The 25,412-nt window shown below is 40.4% G+C and overlaps 1 protein-coding gene across 7 annotated transcripts in view; it reads right to left on the reverse strand.

The window, feature by feature from the left end:
* LMO7 (LIM domain 7) overlaps positions 1 to 25,412 on the reverse strand; it is a 221,579-nt gene that overhangs the window by 97,291 nt on the left and 98,876 nt on the right. For 6 of the 7 annotated variants that reach the window (XM_013968307.2, XM_013968308.2, XM_005687664.3 and 3 more), the window contains exon 4: positions 7,283 to 7,389. In XM_013968307.2, coding sequence (XP_013823761.2) covers positions 7,283 to 7,389 — 107 coding nt within the window. Of the gene's footprint in view, positions 1 to 7,282; positions 7,390 to 7,665; positions 7,791 to 25,412 lie in introns of those variants that run through there. The other variant, XM_005687665.3, reaches the window with a different exon arrangement.

The following is a 25,412-nucleotide window of genomic DNA, read 5'->3' on the forward strand; positions in this document are numbered from 1 at the left end:
CCAGGGGATCTTCCCAACCTAGGGATCAAACCCAGGTCTCCTGCCCTGCAGGTGGATTCTTTACCATCTGAGCCACCAGGGAAGCCCTGGTGACTGAATGGGATGGGATTAAAACCATGGCAGGCACCTAAATTCCTGCTTTTGTCTAAGATGATTATCTATTCATGAGAACTGATGCACATCAACTGAACTTCTGTTCCATCCGGGGTAAGAAAGAAACTCAGCCTGGGGTATATTAGAAACAATTCAAATGAACTGCCAAGAAATCTTCATGTTTCTGTGTGCTCCTATTCTTCAGATGGCTTTTTATTATGCCAGAGTCAAAGGTAATTTGCGACGTTTTTCACATTGGCCTTGACGTTAAAAGCTAGGCAAAGGTAAGAGGTACCAAGGCAGATAGCTTGACTTTGGAAGAAACAAGGCTTATTGCAAACTCAGTGGTAAAGCTTCTCATTAAAGTAACTTCAATGACTTCTCATAAGTTACCTCCACTATTGATTTCTGCTTTTAAAAATTTCTATTCCTGACCCTTGAACTTCCATAAGATATCAAAACTACCTATGTAACCACTATCTTTTTCCACCAAGTCTTAAGCACACATTTAGAGTGGTGATGATATGAAAACATTAAAATGTTTCTAAACCTTCATATAAATATAAGCATGGAACAGCTCTCAAATGTCAGAAAAAACAATATTAGTATTTATCATTTGACATCAGCATAAGAATTCAAATTCCACCAAATACTTTGGAAAGCACATGGTCCAAAATCCCAATTTTGGTTTTACTCACACAACTGAGAGGAAATACATATACTTCTTTTAAACTATATAAGTTTGAAATTATGTTGTAATATTCTGGAATGATAAATAAAAGGTAATTCATCTCAAAAGTTTAGTGACTGCTTTGCCAGATCTGCTTTGCAATTTTGAAAGATGAGGAAGACTTAGCTAAGAAAAATTCAGTTCTCATCATCAAAGCCTGGTTTAAGATTTCCAGGACATGTTCATAATTAAAATCTGATTCTCAAATAAGCATTAAGCATTCAAATAAGAACCTGAAGGAAATAAGGAGATTAAAGGGAGTAAGTAAGGCATTATCTCTGCCCTCAAATAGTCTCAAGTCTAAGGAAAACTAGATATAGGTAAAAACAAAAAATACTTTGAAAGCCCAGATTAGAAATTAACATCACCTTCAATGAGATGTGTTTCTTGATTGAAAAGTGGAAATAACTATTCATCTCTATAGTTCCAGGGAGCCCTGTGCATTCAACACAATGTATTCTAACTGAACTCATGAGGATATTCCCTTGCTTATAATGTGAACCCCTCTAAGGGCATGTCTCCACTTTATTTATGTCTGTATAAGTACCGGCCAGGCTTCCCAGGTGACTCAGTGGGTAAAGAATGCACCTGCAATGTAGGAGACGTAGGAGATGCAGGTTCGATCCCTGGGTCGGAAGGTTCCCTGGAGGAAGGCACGGTAACCTGCTCCAGTATTCTTGCCTAGAGACTCCCATGGACAGAGGAGCCTGGCGGGCTACAGCCCATGGAGCCACAAAGACTCAGACAGGACTGAGCAACTGAGCATGCACACAAGTACCAGCCACAGAGAAGATACTGAATCAATGCTTGTTGTAGGACTGGCAAGTGAATGAAACCAAAATTTCCCCTTACTGGAGTAACTGCTACTTTCTCCTCTGTAGCTCCAGAAAGTGTGTAAGCACATGTACCTTTCATGTACATGCTTCACTCCAATAATCAGTTAAATCAGACCAGGTTATAGCATGAAAACTGGGGGAAACACGCGCTTAACATCTCTAGTGACTGGTGAAGCTCTCATTTTCAAAAATGACTGACAGGACTACAGATATTACAGTGCATGTTGCTGTAAACATTTGATTAATTCTATACAGGCAGTCCTACAGATAATTAGGTGAAAGAAGAATCTCTTCAACAAAAATATATCTTTGGTCTAACCCTTTGGAGGACCAGGTTATAAAACAAATATGATCTGATTGCGGAAGCAAATTTGACCATCCTCCCACGAACTGACTCAAGACAACTGCTAATCAAGATGAGCTACCAAGTGAGATTCTTTGGAGCCATGAATTTAGGATGGGTTACTTTTGAAGATAAAGATCCTAGCCATAAAATTCTACAACATGAAGTCTCATACAGCAAGCCAAGACAGAATCAAGCTCCATGGCTTTCTGGATTTGAGGGAGGGAGGAGCTGAGGGAGGAGAGTTGAAATCCAGAAGACATGTTGATCTATCAAAGGAATAAATTAAGAACCAGAAATGGAAAGAAACAAATACCAGATAAAACTTCCGTTATTCTACAGTTTGCCCCTGCAACTCATATTCCAGCACCGTCTCTGTGACTAAGCAGAATATTAGATATTCAAACTTTGCAATCAAAGATCATTTGAAAATGTGACTACATATTTTTGCTGCTAGCCTTAAACAGGACATTGGCAATACAAAAGAATCAATGTCCCCCTTTCAGAAACTACCTAACACCAGAGAATGAATGGGATAGAGATGTGTACCACTGCAGTAAACTTCCTTTCTGTTTTATTCTAACTACTTGGTAGGAAGAGAGGGAACATTTTTAAATAGTGACATGAATCGACAGGTGGAAGTCTCCATGCTCAAGTTACAGATCCAAGTTTGGATACCATTAAGGTTGCTTTTTTCCTTTTTGTTTCTTTTTTTTTTTTTTTAATAGATTAAGATATTGAGACACTCATTTGAAAGACACAGCCCCGGAAAAGTAGTAAAACCAGGTTTAAATCAGAAAAAGTTGAGAATTTTACAATTCAAAGTAGGTATATTTTTACTTACATGAATAAAAACTTTAAATAAATACACATACACATTCATCTCAAGTCCAATTTGGCAGACTATAAAAGAGAGACATCTGGGAACTTGATTCCTAAGACATGACTTTATAGTATTGCTGCAAAATCAAGCACCCTTTTGAAGCTTTAGAGAACAGTTAAATCCCTAAAATATCATTCTGAGCCTCCTCTATTTTCACAAGGGAAATATGCTAACACTAATCTTGCTTCCAGCTACTGTTCCTTTGGCAACTAGCACATGTAAAAATAACAGATTCTTGATTTCTCCACCCTCCACTTGATAAACAGGTCTTTAAAAAAAAAAAAAAAAAAAAAAACTCCTCAGTAACATTTCAAGTCACATTTTAGACCTAACATATCAATGTCCTAAATAAGAGTGTATACCAAAATATACTTTTTTTTTTGCATGACTAAAACATTATGTTCCAAAGCTTCGCCATCTTCTAACTGTATTATGAACAGAATGTATCTAAGGAAGTGTGAAAAACTGGGTTGGAATGGTAAGGGGGGCAGAAAGGAAAAAAAAAAAAAACATTTATAATCTGTTCCAATTCTCAGTTTTAAAAATTTCAATATGGAATTTGGTTAGACCAATGGTTTAGATACAGGACATAGTTTGAGTCAAACTGCTAGACACAAAATTAAAACCTTTAATGTTCAACCCTACCTTTCTGACAGCTTCAGCTCCTACAATCTAGGACGTCAGGACTACGGTGCTGAGGTGCTCTCCACAACGAGTGATCTCTCTTTGGCTCTTAATGTCCAGATGCTACCACACAGACCATGACATCTGCTGTAGGCACTCTCCAGTGTGTGTGGCATGCCTCCCGTCACTGTGCTTGCCCTTCAGGAGGACTCTTATAGAAAGTGTGCAGAGATGGCTCTGTGGGGGTCATACCCTCTCTTCTCTGCAGATTATGTATGTTTCTAAGCTCAGTATGGATAGCTTGGAAATGGTTAACAACACAACACAGTTAATCATTGGTGGAGAAGCTAAATTTCATGGCCTCACTACACATATCAGCTAGGATAGGTTCAACCTCCATCTACCATCACGGATAAGTCATCAGTTTGCCTACTATACTTTTGGGGAGAAAAAGAAGTGAAGACAGACCCTATCCATCCAAGTCAGTAACGTCAAAATTAAAAGTATCAACTGACTTTTGCATATATGTTGCCCCAAAATAAGTGGAGTAATTCAAACATATTTGGAAAATTCAAACTATTACTTCCTTCAAATAAGATAATTCAATTCAAAAATTAATGAGTATGATTAAAGAAATATAGAGAGTACCCTAGCTTGTTTGACTAGTGAGAATTATTACAAATTAAACAGTAAATCTCAAATTATGGGAAAATAAGATTTGTAGTTAGGTTCAGATTATTGAAGTGAAGTTATTTAACAGCAATGAGTCTTCAATTGCTTCTGTTCCTGCCACTCATTCTTACTACACACAACTCTCCTAGGCTCTGTACATCATCTATGCTGTTAATCACTATTGTCCACTAACACAAAAAAAAATTCTCACTTTTGCCAACATGTAGGTATGGACTGTCCTTTCCTATCTGCTCTCAGTATGTCCTGCAAACATGTATCTTAGATTATACTTGCAGCAAGACCGACAACAGGTCTGTGAACTGTGAATGCAGTATCTTAGGGGTTGAATTTTGATAGAGCATTTAAAATAATAAATAGTTTGCCATATTTTTGTTAATTTTAATGTATGCAGAAGAGCAAGATAATGTCCAAGTACTGCATGGTCCAATTTCAACAAACCTTTCCTTTAAATAAACAAACGTACTAACACAGAAATACCTGTCATTATATTCATAAGTAAAGTAATATTTCAGCTGAATTGAAAGTTTATCCTTCCTGCCGTACAATTGCCTTACTGGCAGAGTAGAAATCTACAAATTCTAAATCAGGGCCTCTCAACCTCAGCACTACTGATATTTGGGATCAGAAATTCTTTGTTATGGGGCCTGTCTTGTTAACTAAAGGGTATTTAGCAGTATCTCTGACCCCCTAGGTGGCAGCAGCACCCCCCTCACAGCTATAACAACCAGAAGTATCCCCTGTGCCATGCTTAGTCGTTCAGTCGTGTCCTACTCTTTGTGACCTTATGGACTATAGCCCGCCAGGCTCCTCTGTCCATGGGATTCTCCAGACAAGAATCCTAAATTGGGCTGCCATGCCCCCTTCCAGGGGATCTTCCCAAACCTGGGATCGAACCCAGGTCTCCTGCATTGCAGGCGACTTCTTTACCATGTGAACCATCAGGGAAGCCCAAACGTCATCAAACGTCCCCTAGGGAGCAAAAATGCCCCCAGTTGAGCACCACTAGTCTAACCAACACCAAGTCCTTTAATCTACAGTCAGTATAGGACAAGATCTTTGACCTACAGAAGCTGCCACGTTACATAAGAACTGAAACTAAAGAGAAACGCATTAATTACTGTTTCGTAAGGAATTATTTGCTTTCCTACACACCTGCTTCCTTTTATACAAATGCTATCTCAGGGCATAGGAGCTCTGACCAATACGTTTAGATGAGCCATTCGCCAGCTTTCTCAGGTCTCCACCCTTCGCTTCCTTTGCAGCAGCCCCGCGGTTGACCCTTGTGCCCTTCGGTCCAACAGCACGGCACTGTCAGGGGTGATGCTCCTAATTCAAAGTCGAGCTCCCCACACAGGCCTTCTCGCTAGGACTCCTTGGACACCTCTTGCTTTTATGGACTTGCAGTTTCCACTGAAACAAGTTGTGCTGCATACTTCCTACTACGGCTGTAACTATGTGACCTCTCGGTTTCAGTTTGTCAGTAATTTAATTTCACTGAAGGCTGAGCCCAGATACTGATTTTGCCTTAACACTTTAGAGGTGGCGTCTCATGAGACAGGCTGCAGGCAAGTCTTGCTCAGGGCACTTTTGAAATTAGAAGCCAACAAACATGTTTGACTTAGTCCCACAGCCTACTTGAACACTGGCTACAGAGGTTCAAAACAGTATGATTTTGAGAGGGAAAGACATTTCTTCTTCATGGACGGCAACAACGGAAGAAAAACACTTTCAGGATCAAAAACATCTCTGCCCATCTGATAGGTGTTATGACAGAAAGGCGATTAGGAAAAATAAATTCATCTATATAGTTATTGTTCACGGAAATTAAACATGACCTCAAATACTGCAGAAGTAAATGTGCCAGTTTGACGATGAAACTTAGGATCTCTCCACAGTCTTCGAGTTAGTGAGAAATCCCGACAGACTTCCCTGCTATGTACATTATTACTGCTGTGCCGTTTAGAAATGCTTAATCAACAGAACTAGAAGCACACAGATGCAAAATCGCCTGTTCATTTAAAAAATATATGGTTGCTTTTAAAAGATTAATCCTACCTGGATTTTTAGCTTATACTGCTAAGAGACAATATATACTATAAAAGATACTTATAGATGGCATTATTCTTCTTTAGGAAAAAAACTGGTCATATTTAATATTTTGCAGACAATTTTTTAATAACTTTAAAGCTCTCACAACAGGGCTACTAACCATTCAAACTCAGCTCTGAATTGGTAAAAGCTAATTTTTCCATTTCTATGATTTCTATAGATAGAATAAAGGTGTTTGTTTTTCCCCTTGGAAAAAATGCTAATGAGGCTTAAGAGCCACGATAAGGAGGAAGTCATTATTACAGAATTAAATCATTTTCCTGTCACACTTATCTAGTAACACAAGCTCATTCTGATTCACTGAAAGCAAATTTAGATTTATAACAAAAAAATCTTACAAGAGTTTAAAACCAGATTCCTGAAACCATATACTCACACATAAACAGCATTTTCCATCTAAAACACAACACAAACACCTGCGCACGTTTTCACACACATCCCCACTTTCACTTTTTCATCCATACTATTAAAAGAGTGGGGAAAAAAGTTCATTTTTAGAAATCAGACACAATTGACAAAATTCTTTAGCATTGCATGTTGGTCCCAGGCGCTGCTGCTTTCCAAATATTGTCTCTTTTCTAACTATCCCACTCTCATTTTTATGTTAGCAATTACGTCTTAATTTCAAATAATTATTTTCACTCTGTAAACTAGACTATAACCTCTCCATTTTCTTTATAAATATAATAAGCCTCCTCACCATTAGCAACCAAACACAACCATGTTAGACAGGCATTAAAATACAAACCACCATTTCGGTTAATATAGAGATTTAAAATAATAACATATCATGGTCTCAATTACAGACAGCTTCACACTCACAAAGCTATTTCTTAAATAGTTTGTTTTGGAATACAAACAGAGGAAGACAAGGTGGTGATTTTTCAGTAAGAAGAACTCTCAGAAATTATTCACACCAGCTACAAGCCCTAAAAAATAAAAACAACATATAATAAACCAGTGAAACTTACTTGACAGTGACTCGATTTGATAAATCCTGTAGATCCCCAGGATGGAAAAGCTGGGCTTCTTTCAATCCAATCTGTTCACAAGCTTTCAAAAAAACGTTTATATTATCCTGTGAAAAGAAGTGGAAAGTGACTGCTTAGCTGAGCTCTCTCTCAGACAAAGGTTACCAATTTTTATGATATAACTTCCCAGCGTCAAAGTCCAATTATAGCTGGCAAAAAAAAAGGAGGAAGAAAGGCCAATGCATTCACGTATTTAAAAAAAAATTATACTAATCTGTGGGCATGTACAGCCTTTCAGTTTTCCGGAGCATAAACGGCAGTGTTCTCTGATGCCAGGCATATGCCGTTCCTGTGATCTTTGTGACTGGCACGTTAAACATTACCTGTTAGAGGACAAGTGCCTGGCCACCGAGCAGTAACCTACACTTTGATGTCAGGTCTGCTCTGCAAACAAACGCCCTCTTCCCAGCTTTGCACGACAAGCTTCACCTCTCCTCTTTAAAAATAACTCCAGCTACTGACATTCACCCACCCAGAAACTGTTGGCAGGGAGGAAGGGAGAGGAGGAACATTCTGTTTCTATGATTACAAATTACAGAACGACTGTGGAATACCACACCTGGAATCTGGGTTTGGTTGCTGAGCCGGCTCTTGACAGACAGCGAAACCGCACTCTAGGACCCGGGAGAAGCCTAGTGTTCATTGGCTGAGCCGCAGGGTCGAGGTGTGGTCCTTCCTCACGCCCTGCACCTGCCTCAGGAGTTGCCTCCGCAACCTGAAAATCTCGGTGGCCCTCCTATCTAATTTCAAAACTCAAATCCTCCATTCACAGACCCAGGCTTCTGGTTCACGTCAACGGCCACACCCACACTAACAACAGAGACACACGCTGGTCGAGCAGAACTGGCTGGAGCTTCTGTCTGTCCTCTGCATCGAGAAGGAAAACCCTTGATGGGGTTGAACTTGGGCTGCGGCCATGGGACTCTCCACCTCGGATTTGTTAGGTTCTCAGGCAGCAAGAGACTGGCCTCCTAAGACCTCTCTGCCCTCCCTGACAGGTGGTCACGAGGGAAACTGTAAAGGAGGCAGCTCCCAAGAGAAGCTGCGACGTGGAGACCGGCAGTTACTCTTTCCCCTGTTGGGAACGCAGGCCAGGATGGCAGAGGAGGGGGGAATCATAGACAGGTAATGGAGGACAGTGAAGAGGCTAAATTCAATAGCTTGGATTCTTGAAGAGTGAGGGGATTTAGGGAAAGGGGAACAAACGTATGGCAGAGGAAGGCAGTGCTGTTAGGGAACTCAGGGACAGTATTAAAAAAAAAAAAAAAAACCTGTTTGTAATGGCAGGAAATTATTCTAGTGTATTATCAGTAAAAGGCAGCGTGAATGACCTAGCTGAAGGCTGCAATCCATGATTCATTTTAAATAAGAGGTCAAAGATTAAAGGAACTTAATTCAAAAGTTGAACAGCTCAATGGAAGGCATTCAATCTGACTTTGGCCGGGGCAGGGGGGTGGGGAAGGTTGTTAATAGTAATGTATTGGCAACATACCAACGGGGCAAAAGTGATTATTACATAACATTCACATAACTTTTAAAACCTATACAATCTAATTACCAAACAATTCAAATTAATGGTTCTAAAACTGATCCTCAGAGAAGCAGACAAGAACAAATGATTTGGGGGGGTGGGGGGGGGTGTTAGTGTCTCAGTCTTGTCTGACTCTTTGTGACTCTATGAACTGTAGCCTGCCAGGCTCCTCTATCCATGGAATTCCCCAGACAAGAATATTGGAGTGGGTAGCCATTCCCTTCTCCAGGGGAGCGTCCCAACCCAGGGATCAAACCCAGGTCTCCTGCATTGCAGGCAGATTCTTTACTATCTGAGTCACACAGGAAAGCCCCTACAGAAGTAAATCTCACTTCAAAAAGGAAAAATAATTCACTAAGAGTCTTCCCACAAATTCAATTTGCTTCTGAATGTTATAAAAAAAAATAAGTTAAATTGGAAGTAAACGCATTGAGCTGACAGCCAAAACAATTCTTCACATATTTTATAAAAACATAATAGCATTCATCCAGTTGACAGAGTGGTAAAAAACAGATAAAGCCACACATACCTCAAAACCCACCCAAATATTTAGAAAGAAACCACTTAAAAACAAAAGGGACTATATTTGGAGACAAAGAAAAAACATACAATAAATATGATCAAATTCTGGTTCTAAGTAAAGCCTTTACATTAAAAAGCAGAATCTTTTAAACAGTTCAGTGATGCTCATGTTTTAAAAAAAATTTTTTTTTATGAACAAAGTCTCAAATGGCCTATGCAGCAGGAACAGGTTGTACGAAGATCAGAATTGTAACCTACATTGTGCTTGCTGGACTTGAGCCCGCTGGTAATTTAGTTTTTGTAATTTCAAAGGACCTAGGCAGAGAGTTGCCTAAGGGGAGAGACAAAATTATTAAATAAAATTTTCATGTCTGTTGAAACATCAAGAAGCCACACCCAGCTCAACATATTAAAAGAGAAGGATTTAGTCATTATTTACTGGAATCATTTTCCCTTGAAACTAGTAAAGATAAATTCAAGTTAAAACAAAGGGCAAGCCTAAAATGCATCTTATCTCATTGAACTGGTGGCCAGCACAAGTTAGCTCTGCCACTCACCAACTGTGTGGCTTTCAGAAACCTTAGTCAATCTTTCTGGCCCCATTCACTTCATCGGTGAAATGAGTGAGTTGTGAATCTGTAACCCACTACACCAAAGGCTTCCCAGGTGGCTCAGTGGTAAAAAAATCTTCCTGCCACTGCAGGAGATGTAGGAGAGATGAGTTCGATCCCTGGGTTAGGAAGATCCCCTGGAGAAGAGCATGGCAACCCACTCCATATTCTTGCCTGGTAAACCTCATTGACAGAGAAGCCTGGTGGGCCACAGTTCATGGGGCCACAAAGACAGGCATGACTGAACCACTGAGCATACATCCAACCCATTACCAAGGAAAACACCTCTCTTGCAAGGGGAGGGAAGCCCAACTCTTCCCTAGTCCAATCGTGCATGCAAATATCTCACAGTGTAACTTGCATAAAAATCTCAAGTCAAAAGCCTAAACTAAGTAACTGCAATTCCTACCCAATGAGGACCCAAAGTAGCTTCACAAAAATAGAAACAAATAAGTGATCCCTGAAAATCTGCAATAGCTCGTCTTAGTTTAAAATTTTTCTATGACATGAATAAAACCAGACACTATATAAACAGAAAAGGTTATTTTTCTGAAGATTTTCATATTCTCTTCAATCCCTTTTCCACCCCCTTAGTCTTGAAAAATTATAAGGGCAGTCATAACAGATGTCGGGTGAAGAGAGTCCAGGCAAGTGGGAGATTAATGAATTAGGAATGGTACTCACTAACAACTGAGGCAGGAGGCATACTCAGTCACTTCAGTTGTGTCTGACTCTTTGCAAGCTATAGACTGTAGCCCAATAGGCTCCTCTGTCCATGGAATTCTCCAGGCAAGAATACTGGAGTGGGTTGCCCTGCCCTCCTGCAGGGCATCTTCCTGAACCAGAAATCAAACCTGTATCTCCTGCATTGCACGAAGGTTCCTAACCCACTGAGCCAGCTGGGAAGCCTGAGGCAGGCAAGATGATGAAGCTACAAAAATTTACCAAGATTCCTAGGTTTCTATGAGTCCAGTGTAATACCTCTGTTGGTTATCTACTGCTTCACGGCAGATTATCCTAAAACTTAGCAGCTTAAAAATGACAGATATTTATGATTTCACATAGTTTCTGAAGGTCAGGAATTTGGGGGTGGCTTAAGTTGCTTCCCTGATGGTTCAAAAGGTAAAGAATCCATCTGCTAATGCAGGAGACACAAGAGACATGGGTTCCATCCCTGGCTTGGAAAGATCCCCTGGAGGAGGGCATGGTAACCCACTTCAGCGTTCTTGCCTGGAGAATCCCAGCAAGGAGAGAGGAGCCTGGTGGGCTACAGTCCACAGGGTCACAAAGAGTCGACACAACTGAGCGACTAAGTTGCATGGTTCTGGCTTGGAGGTCTGTCATCAGGTTGACAATAAGGTCAGCTGGGGCTACAAACTGAAGACCTTCTGGGGCTTGAAGGAGCCACTTACAAGGCAGTAAACCAAGGCTGGCTGCTGGCAGGAAGCCTCTGCTCTTAACCAAATGGAAAGCTCCAGAGAGCTGCATGACTGAGTGATCCCAGAGAAAGCAAGACGGAAGCTGTAGGTTTTCATGACCGAACTTCTTATACTTCAGATCAGGTTACATCAGTTCAATTCAGTTGCTCAGTCATTTCTGACTCTCTGCAACCCCATGGACTACAATGCACCAGGCTTCCCTGTCCATCACCAACTCCTGGAGCTTACTTAAACTCATGTCTATCAAGTCAGTGATGCCATCCAACCATCTCATCCTCTGTCATCCCCATCTCTTCCTGCCTTCAATCTTTCCCAGCATCAGGATCTTTTCCAATGAGTCAGTTCTTCGCATCAGGTGGCCAAAGTATTGGAGTTTCAGCTTCAGCATCAGTCCTTCCAATGAATATTCAGGACTGATTTCCTTTAGGATGGACTGGTTGGATCTCCTTGCAGTCCAAGGGACTCTCAAGAGTCTTCTCCAACACCACAGTTCAAAAGCTTCAATTCTTCAGTGTTCAGCTTTCTTGATGGTCCAACTCTCACATCCATACATGACTACTGGAAAAACCATAGCTTAGACTAGATGGACCTTTGTGGGCAAAGTAATGTCTCTGCTTTTTAATATGCTGTCTAGGTTACATAGGTCAGCCCTAGTTAAGGTAGGAAGGACTATACAAGGCCGTCAATAGCAGGTGGTGAGAATCACCGGAGACCACCTTGTGGATTTGATAACACAGCTCACATTCTGGCCCCAAGATTCATGTTCTTCTCACATCCAAATACACCAACTCTCTCTCAAGGACCTAAAAATTCTCATCCTTTGATAAGGTGACCTCAGAGTCCAGAATCTCATCATACAAGTCAGATCCAGGTATGAAGGAGGCTCCTCGGGTGTAGTTCCTTCAAAACAGCCCTTGAATACAGTTCTCTCAACTTGAATGCCAGGAAACTAAAGCAACAAAGTTACTGCCCCATACACCCAACACATAATGGTGGGACAGGTGTAGGATAACCAGTAAACTCTCTAGTTCAATGTGTGCCAAAATGAAAGGCACACTGATTTACAGCAATTCTGAAATCCTGCAAAGCATAGGTTGGTGGTCCTTCCTTAGAATTCAAGGCTGTGGAATATTTCCTTCATGGTTTTTTGCTTCACTCTCTGCACATTTTGTTCTACCTTAAAAATTATCTTTCCCTTTCCTTGGAAAGTAGCTCATGTTTGCAGATAGGAATTTTCTCAGTCTGCTCCCCGACTGTAGAAGTTTGGGGGATCAAATGTCCCTGTATTTTGTAACCTTTTGTCCCTTTCTAAGTATGTAAAGTTCCTGCAAATACAATTCCATCAAAAATACTACACGTCTTCTGTGAATCTAATTGGATTTCGCTCCATTAGTCAAAAGCACACAACCACAAATCCTTACAAGAGAAGCCCTTTTGTATCTTAGTCTGCTGAGATGACTAAGGGACACCACCCCTTAAGCTTCTTAGAAGTCCTACTGCTAGACTGAATAGATTTCCAAGGCTCCATGTGGGATCTTTCTAAGATCTTAAAGGATTTAGCAGCCACACTCTCTCAGCTTCACTTTTAGATTACCTTATTTTCCCACCAGTGTTCTGAATTTGATCTTTGCTGAAATTAATTTCTCATTTTTTTTCTGAAAAAATTATGATTTATAACATAAAAAGCCTGATAATTCTCAAAACCAGCAATTCCTGTGGCCCCTAATGTTTATCATTCCACCCTCACTTTCTCTCTTACATTTTACTATAATCAGGAAGAGAAGGCCAGGCAGCACCTTAACTCTCCACTTGGAAATCATTTCAGCTGAAGGACCTAGTTAATTAGGCACAATTTATAGATATAAGGGACTATCAGGTGAAAATCATTAGAACCACTTTAGAAGTTGGTGACAATACTCTTATAATAAAGTGCACAGACTAGACATCAATCTGGAGCAGAAAGATAAACTGTTTTAAAGATGGTAACTTTGAGGTATCCATATCAAGATTCCCAGCTAATAGTAAATTGGGTTTGGAGGTCATGGGAAGTTTGAGCTTAAAACATGGCTTGGGGAAATCAAGCACACATTAGTAGTAGCTGAAATTAAGGATATGAATGAGCCGTCTTAGGAAAAGCAGAGCAAATGAAGGATTCAGTCAGACACCAATATTTTTAAGTTTAAAAAAGAAAAAAAAAAAAATAGCAATCAGAGAAATCAGAGGAAAAGCAGCAGTAAACAGCACCATGGAAAAGAAGGGAAGAAAGGACTTCCCTAGCCATCCAGTGGTTAAAATTCTGTGCTTCCACTGCGCGGGGCATGGGTTCAATCCCTGGCCAGGGAACTAAGATCCCATATGCTATACACAGTGCAGCCAAAAAAAGAAAGGAAGAGAGAGTTTCAAGATGAAAGAGCCATATGGTCAAATGGAGCTACGAAAAGTTTCAACAAGGCAAGAATGGAAACTATCCAAAGACTTTGATCATCAAATGGAGGATCCTCAGTCAACATTAACTCCAGACGTTTAAGGAGTAAATAAGTGAAACTGAAGATTAGCCTGATGCAAAGACGGACTCATTTGAAAAGACTCTGATGCTGGGAAAGGTTTAAGGTGGGGGCAGAAGGGGACAACAGAGGATGAGATGGTTGGATGGCATCACCGACTCAATGGACATGAGTTTGAGTAAACTCTGGGATTTGGTGATGGACAGGGAGGCCTGGTGTGCTTCAGTCCATGGGGTTGCAAAGAGTCGGACACGACTGAGCAACTGAACTGAAGATTAGCCATTTACTATAGAGCAAGAATCATCCAAAATCTCCCCTTCTCAGTGCCAGCAGACAGTCTTGTCTTTGATTCAAGTTTCCCATCACCCCTCCCAAAGCTACCATCTCCCAACCCTCCCATTTAGGACCCTCCAGTGCTCTGTTTCTGAAAGGAGATGAGTGGGAAAAGCAGTTCTCACGCTGCTTCTCCTGGACCCAAATGTAGGACCATGTTCTACTTCCTCCCAGCATTTTCCAGGCTTAAACATGAACACAATTAGACATTTCTGTAGAGTCTATAGATCAGATCAAATCAAAGGAGATCAAATTCCCTTCTAACTCCATTATAAATCCTGAAAAGAGAGTTATGAGAAAGTAACATGAAGCCAACAAGAATTTTCTAACAGCGGATCCAAGGGTAACACAGGACTTTGTAACACTTCCCCTTAGAACCTTTCATCTCATTTTCCTTCAAAAAGCACTTTAACATATTCTCATGTCATCTAAGGAGGTTCCTGTGTTCTTATATCAGAGATAATGGCAGCTGGGGAGCATATCAGGAATCCAGAGTTGAATGAATCATATTTTAGCAAGTTCTTATCAGTCAATATTTTGCTATTTACTGTTTTCCTCCTCATCCCACACCTCCACTCCTCACTCCCAGTCCTCCCCATTAAAAGATAATTTCTCTCTAGGTACATACCCTAAATAACTGATTTTCAAACAAGTACAGTATATGTACATACACATTGATAGCAGCACTAGTCACAACAGTCAAAAGGTGGAAACAGCTAAAATGTCAATTAACAAACAGATGGATAAACAAATTGTGATACATCCATACAATGGATTATTCAGACACACAAAAAAAATAAATAAAAGTACTTACACATGCTATAGGGTGGGTGAACCTCCAGAATACTGCAGTAAATAAACCAAAGAAGCTAGACACACAAAGATCACATGGTCTATTTATATGAGGTATCCAGAATTGATAGAGCCAAACAGAACAGAGATAGAATGTAGATTACTGGTTTCTGGGGGTAAAGAGGAGGGAGGGTGAAATGGAGAAAAAACAATTAAAAAGTAAGAGAGTAATGGAAAGTTTTGGTGGTTGTGCAACACTGTGAATATACTAAATGCCACTGAATTGGTAACGTTAAAATGACTAATTTTATATCATGGGAATTTCACCACCATAAACCATGGTGTAAAAGGTGCTTCTGCAAACTCTACCCAATACTCTGCAATGGCCTATATGAGAAAAGAATCTTAAAAAATGTGGATACATGTATATGTATTAACTGATTCACTTTACTGTACACCTGAAACTAACGCAACACTGTAATCCAACTATACACCAATAAAAATATAAAAATAAAATTAAAAGGTGTATTAGCATTTATATCTGAATTTTAGAATCACCTTGTTAATTTCTGACACTTGTTAACAATTCCAGAATGTTATCAGGTATGTGCCAAGAAGAAGTTGTAACCATTGCTGGAAATTGAAATTTATTCATTCTAAAGTCTATGCCTTAGAATAACAGTCTCCTGTCACTCATGTCAGAATCACCAGAGAGGCAGGCAGAAAGTAATCCCTCAAGTTATGCTGTGCTAAGTCACCTACCGTCACGTCAGACTCTTTGCAATCCTATGAACCGTAGCCCAACAGGCTCCTCTGTCCATGGGATTCTCCAGGCAAGAATACTGGAGGGGGTTGCCATTTCCTTCTCCAGGGGATCTTCCCAACCCAGGGATTGAACCCAGGTCTCCTGCATTGCAGGCAGAGTCTTTACTGTCTGAGGCACCAGGGAAGTCTATTGATGCTGAGGCACCAACAAATTGAAGAAGAGCTGAGCTAGACTGTAGATACTCAATATGAAGTCCACAAACCATAAGCCTTGGCATCACTTGGGAACCTGTTAGAAATGCAGAAATGCTGTATCTCCACCCCAGCTCTGAATCAGATTCCATATTCTAACATACTCCTCCAGGTGATTAGAGCCTTTGTAGACAAGTTTTCTGGCAAATAACAAGGAAGCAATTTCCAAATATGATCTAAAACAGAGTTTTTCCTTAGTGTGGACATGAATTACCTCCTGATTATAGAGATCACCATTAGACCACCACCAAAGTGCCTGAATTCCATTTTCATGATACTCTAATCATCTCATGCACTAGTAAAGTAATGCTCAAAATTCTCCAAGCCAGGCTTCAGCAATACGTGAACCGTGAACTTCCAGATGTTCAAGCTGGTTTTAGAAAAGGCAGAGGAACCAGAGATCAAATTGCCAATATCTGCTGGATCATGGAAAAAGGAAGAGAGTTCCAGAAAAACATCTATTTCTGCTGTATTAACTATGCCAAAGCCTTTGACTGTGTGGATCATAATAAACTGTGGAAAATTCTGAAAGAGATGGGAATACCAGACCACCTGATCTGCCTCTTGAGAAACCTGTATGCAGGTCAGGAAGCAACAGTTAGAACTGGACATGGAACAACAGACTGGTTCCAAATAGGAAAAGGGGTACGTCAAGGCTGTATATTATCACCCTGCTTATTTAACTTATATGCAGAGTACATCATGAGAAACGCTGGACTGGAAGAAACACAAGCTGGAATCAAGATTGTTGGGAGAAATCTCAATCACCTCAGATATGCAGAAGACACCACCCTTATGGCAGAAAGTAAAGAGGAACTAAAAAGCCTCTTGATGAAAGTGAAAGAGGAGAGTGAAAAGTTGGCTTAAAGCTCAACATTCAGAAAATGAAGATCATGGCATCTAGTCCCATCACTTCATGGGAAATAGATGGGGAAACAGTGGAAACAGTGTCAGACTTGATTTTGGGGGGCTCCAAAATCACTGCAGATGGTGACTGCAGCCATGAAATTAAAAGACGCTTACTCCTTGAAGGAAAGTTATGACCAACCTAGATAGCATATTGAAAAGCAGAGACTTTACTTTGCCAACAAAGGTCCGTCTAGTCAAGGCTATGGTTTTTCCAGCGGTCATGTATGGATGTGAGAAGTTGGACTGTGAAGAAAGCTGAGTGCCAAAGAATTGATGCTTTTGAACTGCGGTGTTGGAGAAGACTCTTGAGAGTCCCTTGGACTGCAGGGGGATCCAACCAGTCCATTCTAAAGGAGATCAGCCCTGGGTGTTCTTTGGAAAGACCGATGCTAAAGCTGAAACTTCAATACTTTGACCATCTCATGCGAAGAGGTGACTCATTGGAAAAGACTGTGATGCTGGGAGGGATTGGGGGCAGGAGGAGAAGGGGACGACAGAGGATGAGATGGCTGGATGGCATCACTGACTCGATGGACTTGAGTTTGAGTGAACTCTAGGAGTTGGTGCTGCAATTCATGGGGTCACAAAGAGTCGGACATGACTGAGCGGCTGAACTGAACTGAAGTGAATCATGATCAAAATTATTTTAAAGCAACTCCCAAGAAGCACAGTGACAACAGTATGTCCAAATTTGCATTTTAAGTATGGTTTCCATTAAGAAAGTAGTTTAGTCAAAATTTCGATCAGCTGGCCCGAGCTTTTTTACATTGTTATGGAAAACTCATCCTATAGTTTATGGCTTTGTTAATAAATGTAAGCGGTGAAGTAGCACATCTACAATTTGTCTTTAACATGTAGGTAAATACACAGAGATCCAGCTTCCATACTTATTTGTAAAGAAAGTAAGCAGCTGGTCTTTTAAATTCTCCTTGGGACTTTACTTCTCTACAATGAAAAAGGCTCAGTCCTTTGCTGATAAGAAAGGAATTGAGGACAAGGAGAGCAGTAGTCTTGTCACATGTGAAAATAGGACCCAACCAGGAATGCTTAATAGGAACTGCCTAGGGACACTGAAGGCCCAGGAGATGATTTACGATAACTATGTCAGCAGCTTGGTGAATTGATTTTGCTCCAGCACTGCTTGGAGGCACAGGAGCAAAGCCAGACTGAGAGAGACAGAACTAAGAGATGTAAGTTAGGGCTGCACCAGGTTAGAGGGATAGAGGGATAGAGGGCTGAGTGCTTTAGGAAAATACTGTTTATTGAAATGCTTAATCTACTCGGGGTATGATTAACTACACAGGAGCAATAATAGGCTTTGTCAAACTTCAGCATGAATTAAGATATAGTCCTGCATATTATCCAAACTAAATTTTACACCAAAAATGAAGTAATTCTAAGACTTACCTACATTTAGAAAAAAAACAAAACAAAACTGTTGACATGGATGCTTAAGAAGTTCTGTCAGCAGCTCATACCAGTCAATACCACAAAAAAAAAAAAAAAAAAAAAAAACTTAAAAAGTGGGGAAGACCTTGTATTACTGTTCATCCTGCTCACAGCACCAACTGTCTCACTGTTCACACTGTGCCCACTGTTCACAGAAGCTAGGGTAGGTAAGGCAAGAGGTAAGAGGCTGGAAGAAAACTCAAGGAGTAGTAGGAACTGCAGACACATTTATTCTCTCCTGGCTGGTGCAGCAGCCGTAGCACAGACACACTGTATTCTCTCCTCTCATGGTTGACCCAGTGGACGCAGCCACAAAACAGCCACATGCGGCCTCAGTGTGGCCACAATGCAACCTAACCACAATGCAGCCCACCAGGGCCTTCAGGAGAAGCTTATATATGCTTACAGACCAACAGGAGCCGGTAGCCAAGCAAGCACCTTGTGACACACACATATGGAGTGCTGTAAGTGATCCCAGCTAGCGAGAGCGAGAGATCATGAGGCAAGAGAGCCTGACCACGCCATCTTGGCTAATTTGCTCTTTTGCTACAGACCTAAACAGACGTTTCTCCAAAGAAGACATGCAGATGGAATACAAACTCATGGGAAGATGCTCAGCATCACTCATTATCAGAACAATGCAAGTCAAAAATACAATGAGATATCAACTCACAATGGTCAGAAAGGCCATCATCAGAAAGTCTACAAACAAAAAATGCTAGAGAGAGTATGGAGTAAAGGGAGCCCTTTTGCACTGTTGATGGGAATGTAAATTGATACAGCCACTATGGAAGAGAGTATGGAGATTCCTTAGAAGTCTAGGAATAAAACCACCATGTGACCCAGCAATCCCACTCCTAGGCATATACCCTGAGGAAACCAAGACTGGAAAAGACACATGTATCTCAATGTTCACTGCAGCACTATTTACAATAGAACATGGAAGCAACCTAGATGCCCATCAACAGATGAATGGATAAGGAAGTTGTGGTATGTATATACAATGGAATATTACTCAGTTATAAAGCGAAACACAGTGGAGTCAGTTCTAAGGAGGTGGATGAACCTACAACTCATTATACAGAATGAAGAAAGTCAGAAAGAGAAAAACAAATAACATATACTAACACATATGTATGGAATCTAGAAAGATGGTACTGATGAAATTACTGGGGCATCAGTGGAGACACAGAAATAGAGAACAGACTTATGGACATGGGTTGGGAGAGGAGGGAGGGTAGGATGTATGGCAAGAATAACATGGAAATTTACATTACCTTATATAAAAGAGATAGCCAATGGGAATTTGCTGTATGACTCAGCGAACTCAAACCAGGGCTCTGTAACAATCTAGAAGGGTGGGATGGGGAGGAAGGTGGGAGGGAGGCTCAAGAGTGAGGAGACATATGTGTACCTATGGCTGATTCATGCTTATGTTTGGCAGAAACCAACACAATTTCTGTACAGCAAGTATCCTTCAATTAAAAAATAAAGACATTCAGATTTATTTTTAAAAAAAAGTTCTGTCAGAGAACAGACTGGTGGAAAGAAGAGGGACAAAATGGGAATAGAAGAAACCAGTTCTGCCTGTAAGTTATCCATGTTGTATGTTTCAAGCAAAACAAGTAATTGCTTACAGAACCCTGTCATAATGATGCCAAAACACAGATTTTATAAATCAATAAAGCACATTTAATGGAGGAAAACTACACAGTAACACTTTTAGAGGCTGCTGGGGAAGAATTGGTGTTCCTTCACTGCAGCTGACCCACCCCCTTCAGGGACTCTCTTACAGGGGATGCATCTGGATCATTAGCCCTTGTTGAAGTCTCTCCAGCCTCAGGGACTCCCTGCTTTATTAGGCTGACTCACTTTTGGTCATTTCTATGTCAAAAATGCCCAAAGACTTCCTTGCTGTAATTGTAAAATATTGATCCTAACTCTGCCTACATAATGCAATATAAATTTCATCTTGCTTCCCCACAAGAGCCCTTGAGCTCTCCTGCCTCGTAACTCCACATGGTCCCCCCAACTCACATTTTCTTATTAAATATCCCTGGTTTCCTCAACATCTCTGGTCCCTCACATGACATTTTTCAGTTCTCTTATTATCCCAACTGGCCCTTCACTAATAGCTTATTTCCCCAACAACCTCAACTTCTCATGAAAAGAAGCTTACATCTTATTGTTCCCATTTTACACATGGTGAAACTGAGGCTTAAGAGATATGTGACTTACCTAGGTCATCCAGTAAGTGGTAGAGCTGAGATTCAAACCAAGCGGTTCAACTTAAGTCCATACTCTTAACCACTGTATTAAGTTCCCACTAATGCTGTGACAAATTACCATAATTTAATGGCTTAAAACAAGACAAGTCTATGATTTAACAATAGCAAAGGCTAGAAATTCAAAATCCGTCTCCCTGGACTAAAATCAAGGTGTCAGCAGGGCTGTGTTCCTTTTAGAAGCTCTGGGAGAAAATTATTTTCTTTTCCTTTCTGAAGCCCACTTCCTCCATCTTCAAAACCAGAAGCATTGGGCTAAGGCTCTCTTCCGCGACCACCTATCTGCTTCTCACTCCACATTCCACTTAAAGGACCCTGGTGACTACAATGCTCCCCCCTACCCCCAGCTAATCCGGGCTCCTCTCCTGCAACCCTAATTTCACCCTAATTCCCCCTCGTCTTGCAGTGTATTCACAGATGCAATGGACTAGACTGTGAACACCTTTGGGAGCTGGTCTGCCTACAACTACCGTGCCTCCTTAAAGACAGGTTCCTGCGTGCTCCGGCCTCCCTTCTCAGCATGAAGCATCTGCAACTCAAAACGAGACTCCAAGTGTGGTTAATTATGACCAGAAGCCATCACTTGAAAGGTCATTAATAACAGTCATCTGGTAAAATGAGGATAACAGAGTGATTGTGAGGACAGAGTGAGGAAGTAGACATGGATTGTCACAGTTCCTAGCACTGAGGAAGTGCTCAGTGAATAGAGAGAAATTATCCAATTTCTCTTGCTACATACAGGCCATGGCTACTTTGTATTGTGGCATCTATAGTATACTGTCAGCTAACCGAGATCATGGGAGTTCAATGAGGATCCCCTGGAGAAGGAAATAGCAATCCACTTCAGTATTCTTGCCTGAAGAACTCCAGGGACAGAGGAGTCTGGCAGGTTAGAGTCCACAGGGTCGCAAAAGAGTCAGACACGACTTAGTGACTGAACAACAGGAACAAAACTGAGATCACCCTGTGTTGGCCAAGAAGTTCATTCAGGTTTTTCCAAACGATCTTACAGAAAGATCAGAACAAACTTTCTGGCCAACCCAATACAATGGCAACAGCCAGCTGACAATGACATCACAGTTCATAGGATGACATCACAGTTCACAGGAAGATGATCTGTGAATTTTAACAGATCAGGAGGCTAGTCTACTTCAGAATAAAAATGAGGTGGATATAAAGAATCTGAATTGAAAATCATGTGACACTATTAGTGATGTGTCATGGATAAAAGAATAAAAAGGATGATTCTATTTGTAGATAAAATGAAATCACTGGATTTATGATTGATTTTCTTCAACTAAAATAGTTGAAATGTATTCCTGATAAAATATCCTTTGGAGACTGAAACTCATCTGAATTGTTTTTAGTTTTAGATTTTGATACCCAGTACATGATCTATGTGTTATTGCTCCAACATCTATAAACTAGACTAAATAAATTTCCTATGTTTTCATCCCACATTTAAAAAAATAAAATAAAAAGAGGACAAGTATAAGCTCTAAGGCAAGCTGCCAGAAACCTCTGTATAAGTTTACATGGATTTACATCTTGGTCCTTAAAACTGAGCATTTTTTTCTCAACTATTTAAGATTTTGCCTACAGATATTATTATCTTGTCTGCTTTTCCATCAACTCTACTGAGGCCACAACAACAGAAACACTGCAGGAATTAAGACAGATATCTGAAAGGAAAAGGATGGTATGCTGCTGCTAAGTCGCTTCAGTCGTGTCCGACTCTGTGCTACCCCATAGACAGCAGCCCACCAGGCTCCCCTGTCCCTGGGATTCTCCAGGCAAGAACACTGGAGTGGGCTGCCACCTCCTTCTCCAATGCATGAAAGTATGAATAAGCAAAATATAAATGACTAAAATAGGCATAATGTCAAGGAGATGGCAAAAGAGAAGAAGGAAACCAGAGACTCTTATCCTGTCTACAGGCTACCCCATATAAAGGTTGCCTTGGGGAAATGCAAGCCTGTTACCAGATTCATTGAAAAACCAGAGACTGAGGGTTTTATTTAAAATCTGAAGGTATGCAAATGTTGGTTTAAGTTTTTAAAACAAGCAGAAACTGTGAAAGTCAAACAACACCCATCATGGGCTACTGTATGACCTCTAGTGAGTCTCCTGGACCCCCTCCCATGGGACTAGTTCAGTGACCTGTTGCTTTAGAACATTTGTTTATGGTGGACAAGGCTGGCTTCTAGTGATGATCTTCCTTCTTATTAAATAATCACAAACCATCCCTTTAGTTATCTTTTCTATGATGTTGCTAGGGAATATTTGTAGCTGTGTCCCAAGTTCCTAGAACAGTACCTGGCACAGAGTAGGTGTTCACTAAGCATTTTTAGGAAAGGAGGGATGTCATGGGCCTAAACCCCATCAAGTAACCAATGCCCTGATACCAGTCTTACACCTGGGTTCCAGTTCTTATCGTCATCATTGGTTCTTCCCTTTCTAATTTCTATATTTAGAAGGTGCCTAGAGAGAAATGTTTGAAGTGTTTTGTGTCTGAATGAAACTGTCATGTATGACATAATCTTACTCTGAATCAATTTTTTTTTTTAACTCTACAAGTTAATTACAGGGCTGCTTTAGGAATTCCAATTCATTAATGTTTTGAAAAAAGTTGCCCTCAAGGCTGAAAGTTGGCACATAAATGTTCATCTTAGACTTAAAAACAAGAAAGTTTTGGAACTCAAGGGAAGTGTTCCTAAACTTGTGCCAATGCCATGACTAAGAGATTATGGCTAGAAAGAAAACCGGAGTTTCCTGACTTACAGAGCTGCATCATTGTGAGGGCATTGTAACCAACTTCAATGTTGACACTACGTTTCTACATTGGTGATAATTATCTTCAACTAGGAGTTAGAGAGAAGTAGAGTGACAAGGAAACTTAAGGAAATCTCCTAAAAATACTTTATAACTAACTTAAAATCATCACTGACTTAATTACATGCCATTTACAAGGAGGTATTAAGGCATCTGGATAAAAAGTGAAAAATGTGAAAGTGTTAGTCTCTCAGTCATGTCCGACTCTTTGCAACCCCATGGGCTGTGTAGCTCACCAGGTTCCTCTGTCCATGGGATTCTATAGACAAGAATACTGGAGTGGGTAGCCATTCCCTTCTCTGGGGGATCCTCCTGATCCAGGGATCTAACCCAGGTCTCCTTCATTGCAGGGAGATGCTTGAGCCACCCAGGAAGCCCAGGAAGCATTTGGATATTTAATATCTAGTATTTGTTAGTTTGAAGACATCCAATATAATCAGTCTGTTTCCTCAGACCTGATAATTGGATAAACCATTTCAAAATACCAATGGTGATACAGAGAAATTCCAGTAAAAGATACATTAGAAAAAAATATTTACATTAAAATACAGCCACAGGAAAAATCATTTTAAAGGCACAAAGTGATCTTATTTTCAGTAAACAGCTAACATTTATGCTATGATTTCTTACACAAGTCTAACAGTAAAATAAAAATGGTAACACTATGGTACGCTTCTACATCTTTCTTAAGAAGTAAGAAAAAGTACTTTGTTATTGGTGCTTTGTTTTTAAAGAAAATAGTGAGGCTGGCATGCTAGTAAAATAAGAACAGTTTAAATATTGGTGTTTGAGACATAATCACACAGCTTGGAACAGCAGTTCAAATTCCCTTTGAAATAAAAACAAATTTTTAAAGTAGATTTAATCAGGAGACTACAACTGAGCAGTTGTAGTCAAGCTTATTGATATAGTTTAACCTTCACTGTCCCTATTAGGAAATGAAAGTAAAAAATCTTTTAACTCAATAAAACCCCAAGGTCTGATCCAACATATATGCAGTTGTTCCAAAAAAGTAATAGGCAAGAAACGGCAATTCTTAGAAACATCTAGCCTTCGTTATTTATCAACTGTGTAAAAACTAAGAGTGGAGGGAAGAGTTACAGGAGGGGACCCTCTTGTTTACCCTTATCCACTTAAAGATGGGGATCATGGCGATTAGAATTAGCTCAGCATGAATGCTGCTCTTATTGGCTAAATAATCAAATTGGCAAGGATGAGTGAATCAAAAAGAATTTGCTTGCTGGAAGCCTTTCCCAAATTCACTAGGTGGAAGATCTCTTTCAACAAATCTACAAAATCAGCAATAAAATTCAAAACCAGAAAATAGACACTACAGATGTTATCATGAAATAGTTACTTTATACTGGCTTCCCTGGCAGCTCAGACAGTAAAGAATCCGCCTGCATCTCGGGAGACCTGGGTTCAATCCCTGGGTTGGGAATATCCCCTGGAGAAAGGAACAGCTACCCACTCCAGTACTCTGGCCTGAAGAATTCCAAGGACAGAGGAGCCTGGCAAGCTACAGTCCATGGGGTCGAAAAGAGTCAGACACGACTGAGAAACTTTCCCTTTCACACCATCTTCCCCTCTTGCCATGCTACAGCTTGTTATCACTGTTTTGCATATCAACATCCAAATATTTTCACCAATGGTCCTTATTACCAACTAGAGAGATATTCCCTCTGAGATGCAAATTGGGTTTGACCTAGTACAGAGCAACCCTCAGTAACCATCTTTCAAGCAAGGCATATACTTATACTGGCTACTCATCCAAGTCACATTCTAATATTCCTTGAGTACTTTCTCTTCAACCGTACAAAATGTATTCTTCCCTCTTACCCAGAAA

Source organism: Capra hircus, chromosome 12, assembly GCF_001704415.2.
Source record: "Capra hircus breed San Clemente chromosome 12, ASM170441v1, whole genome shotgun sequence".
Taxonomy (NCBI): Eukaryota; Metazoa; Chordata; class Mammalia; order Artiodactyla; family Bovidae; genus Capra; species Capra hircus.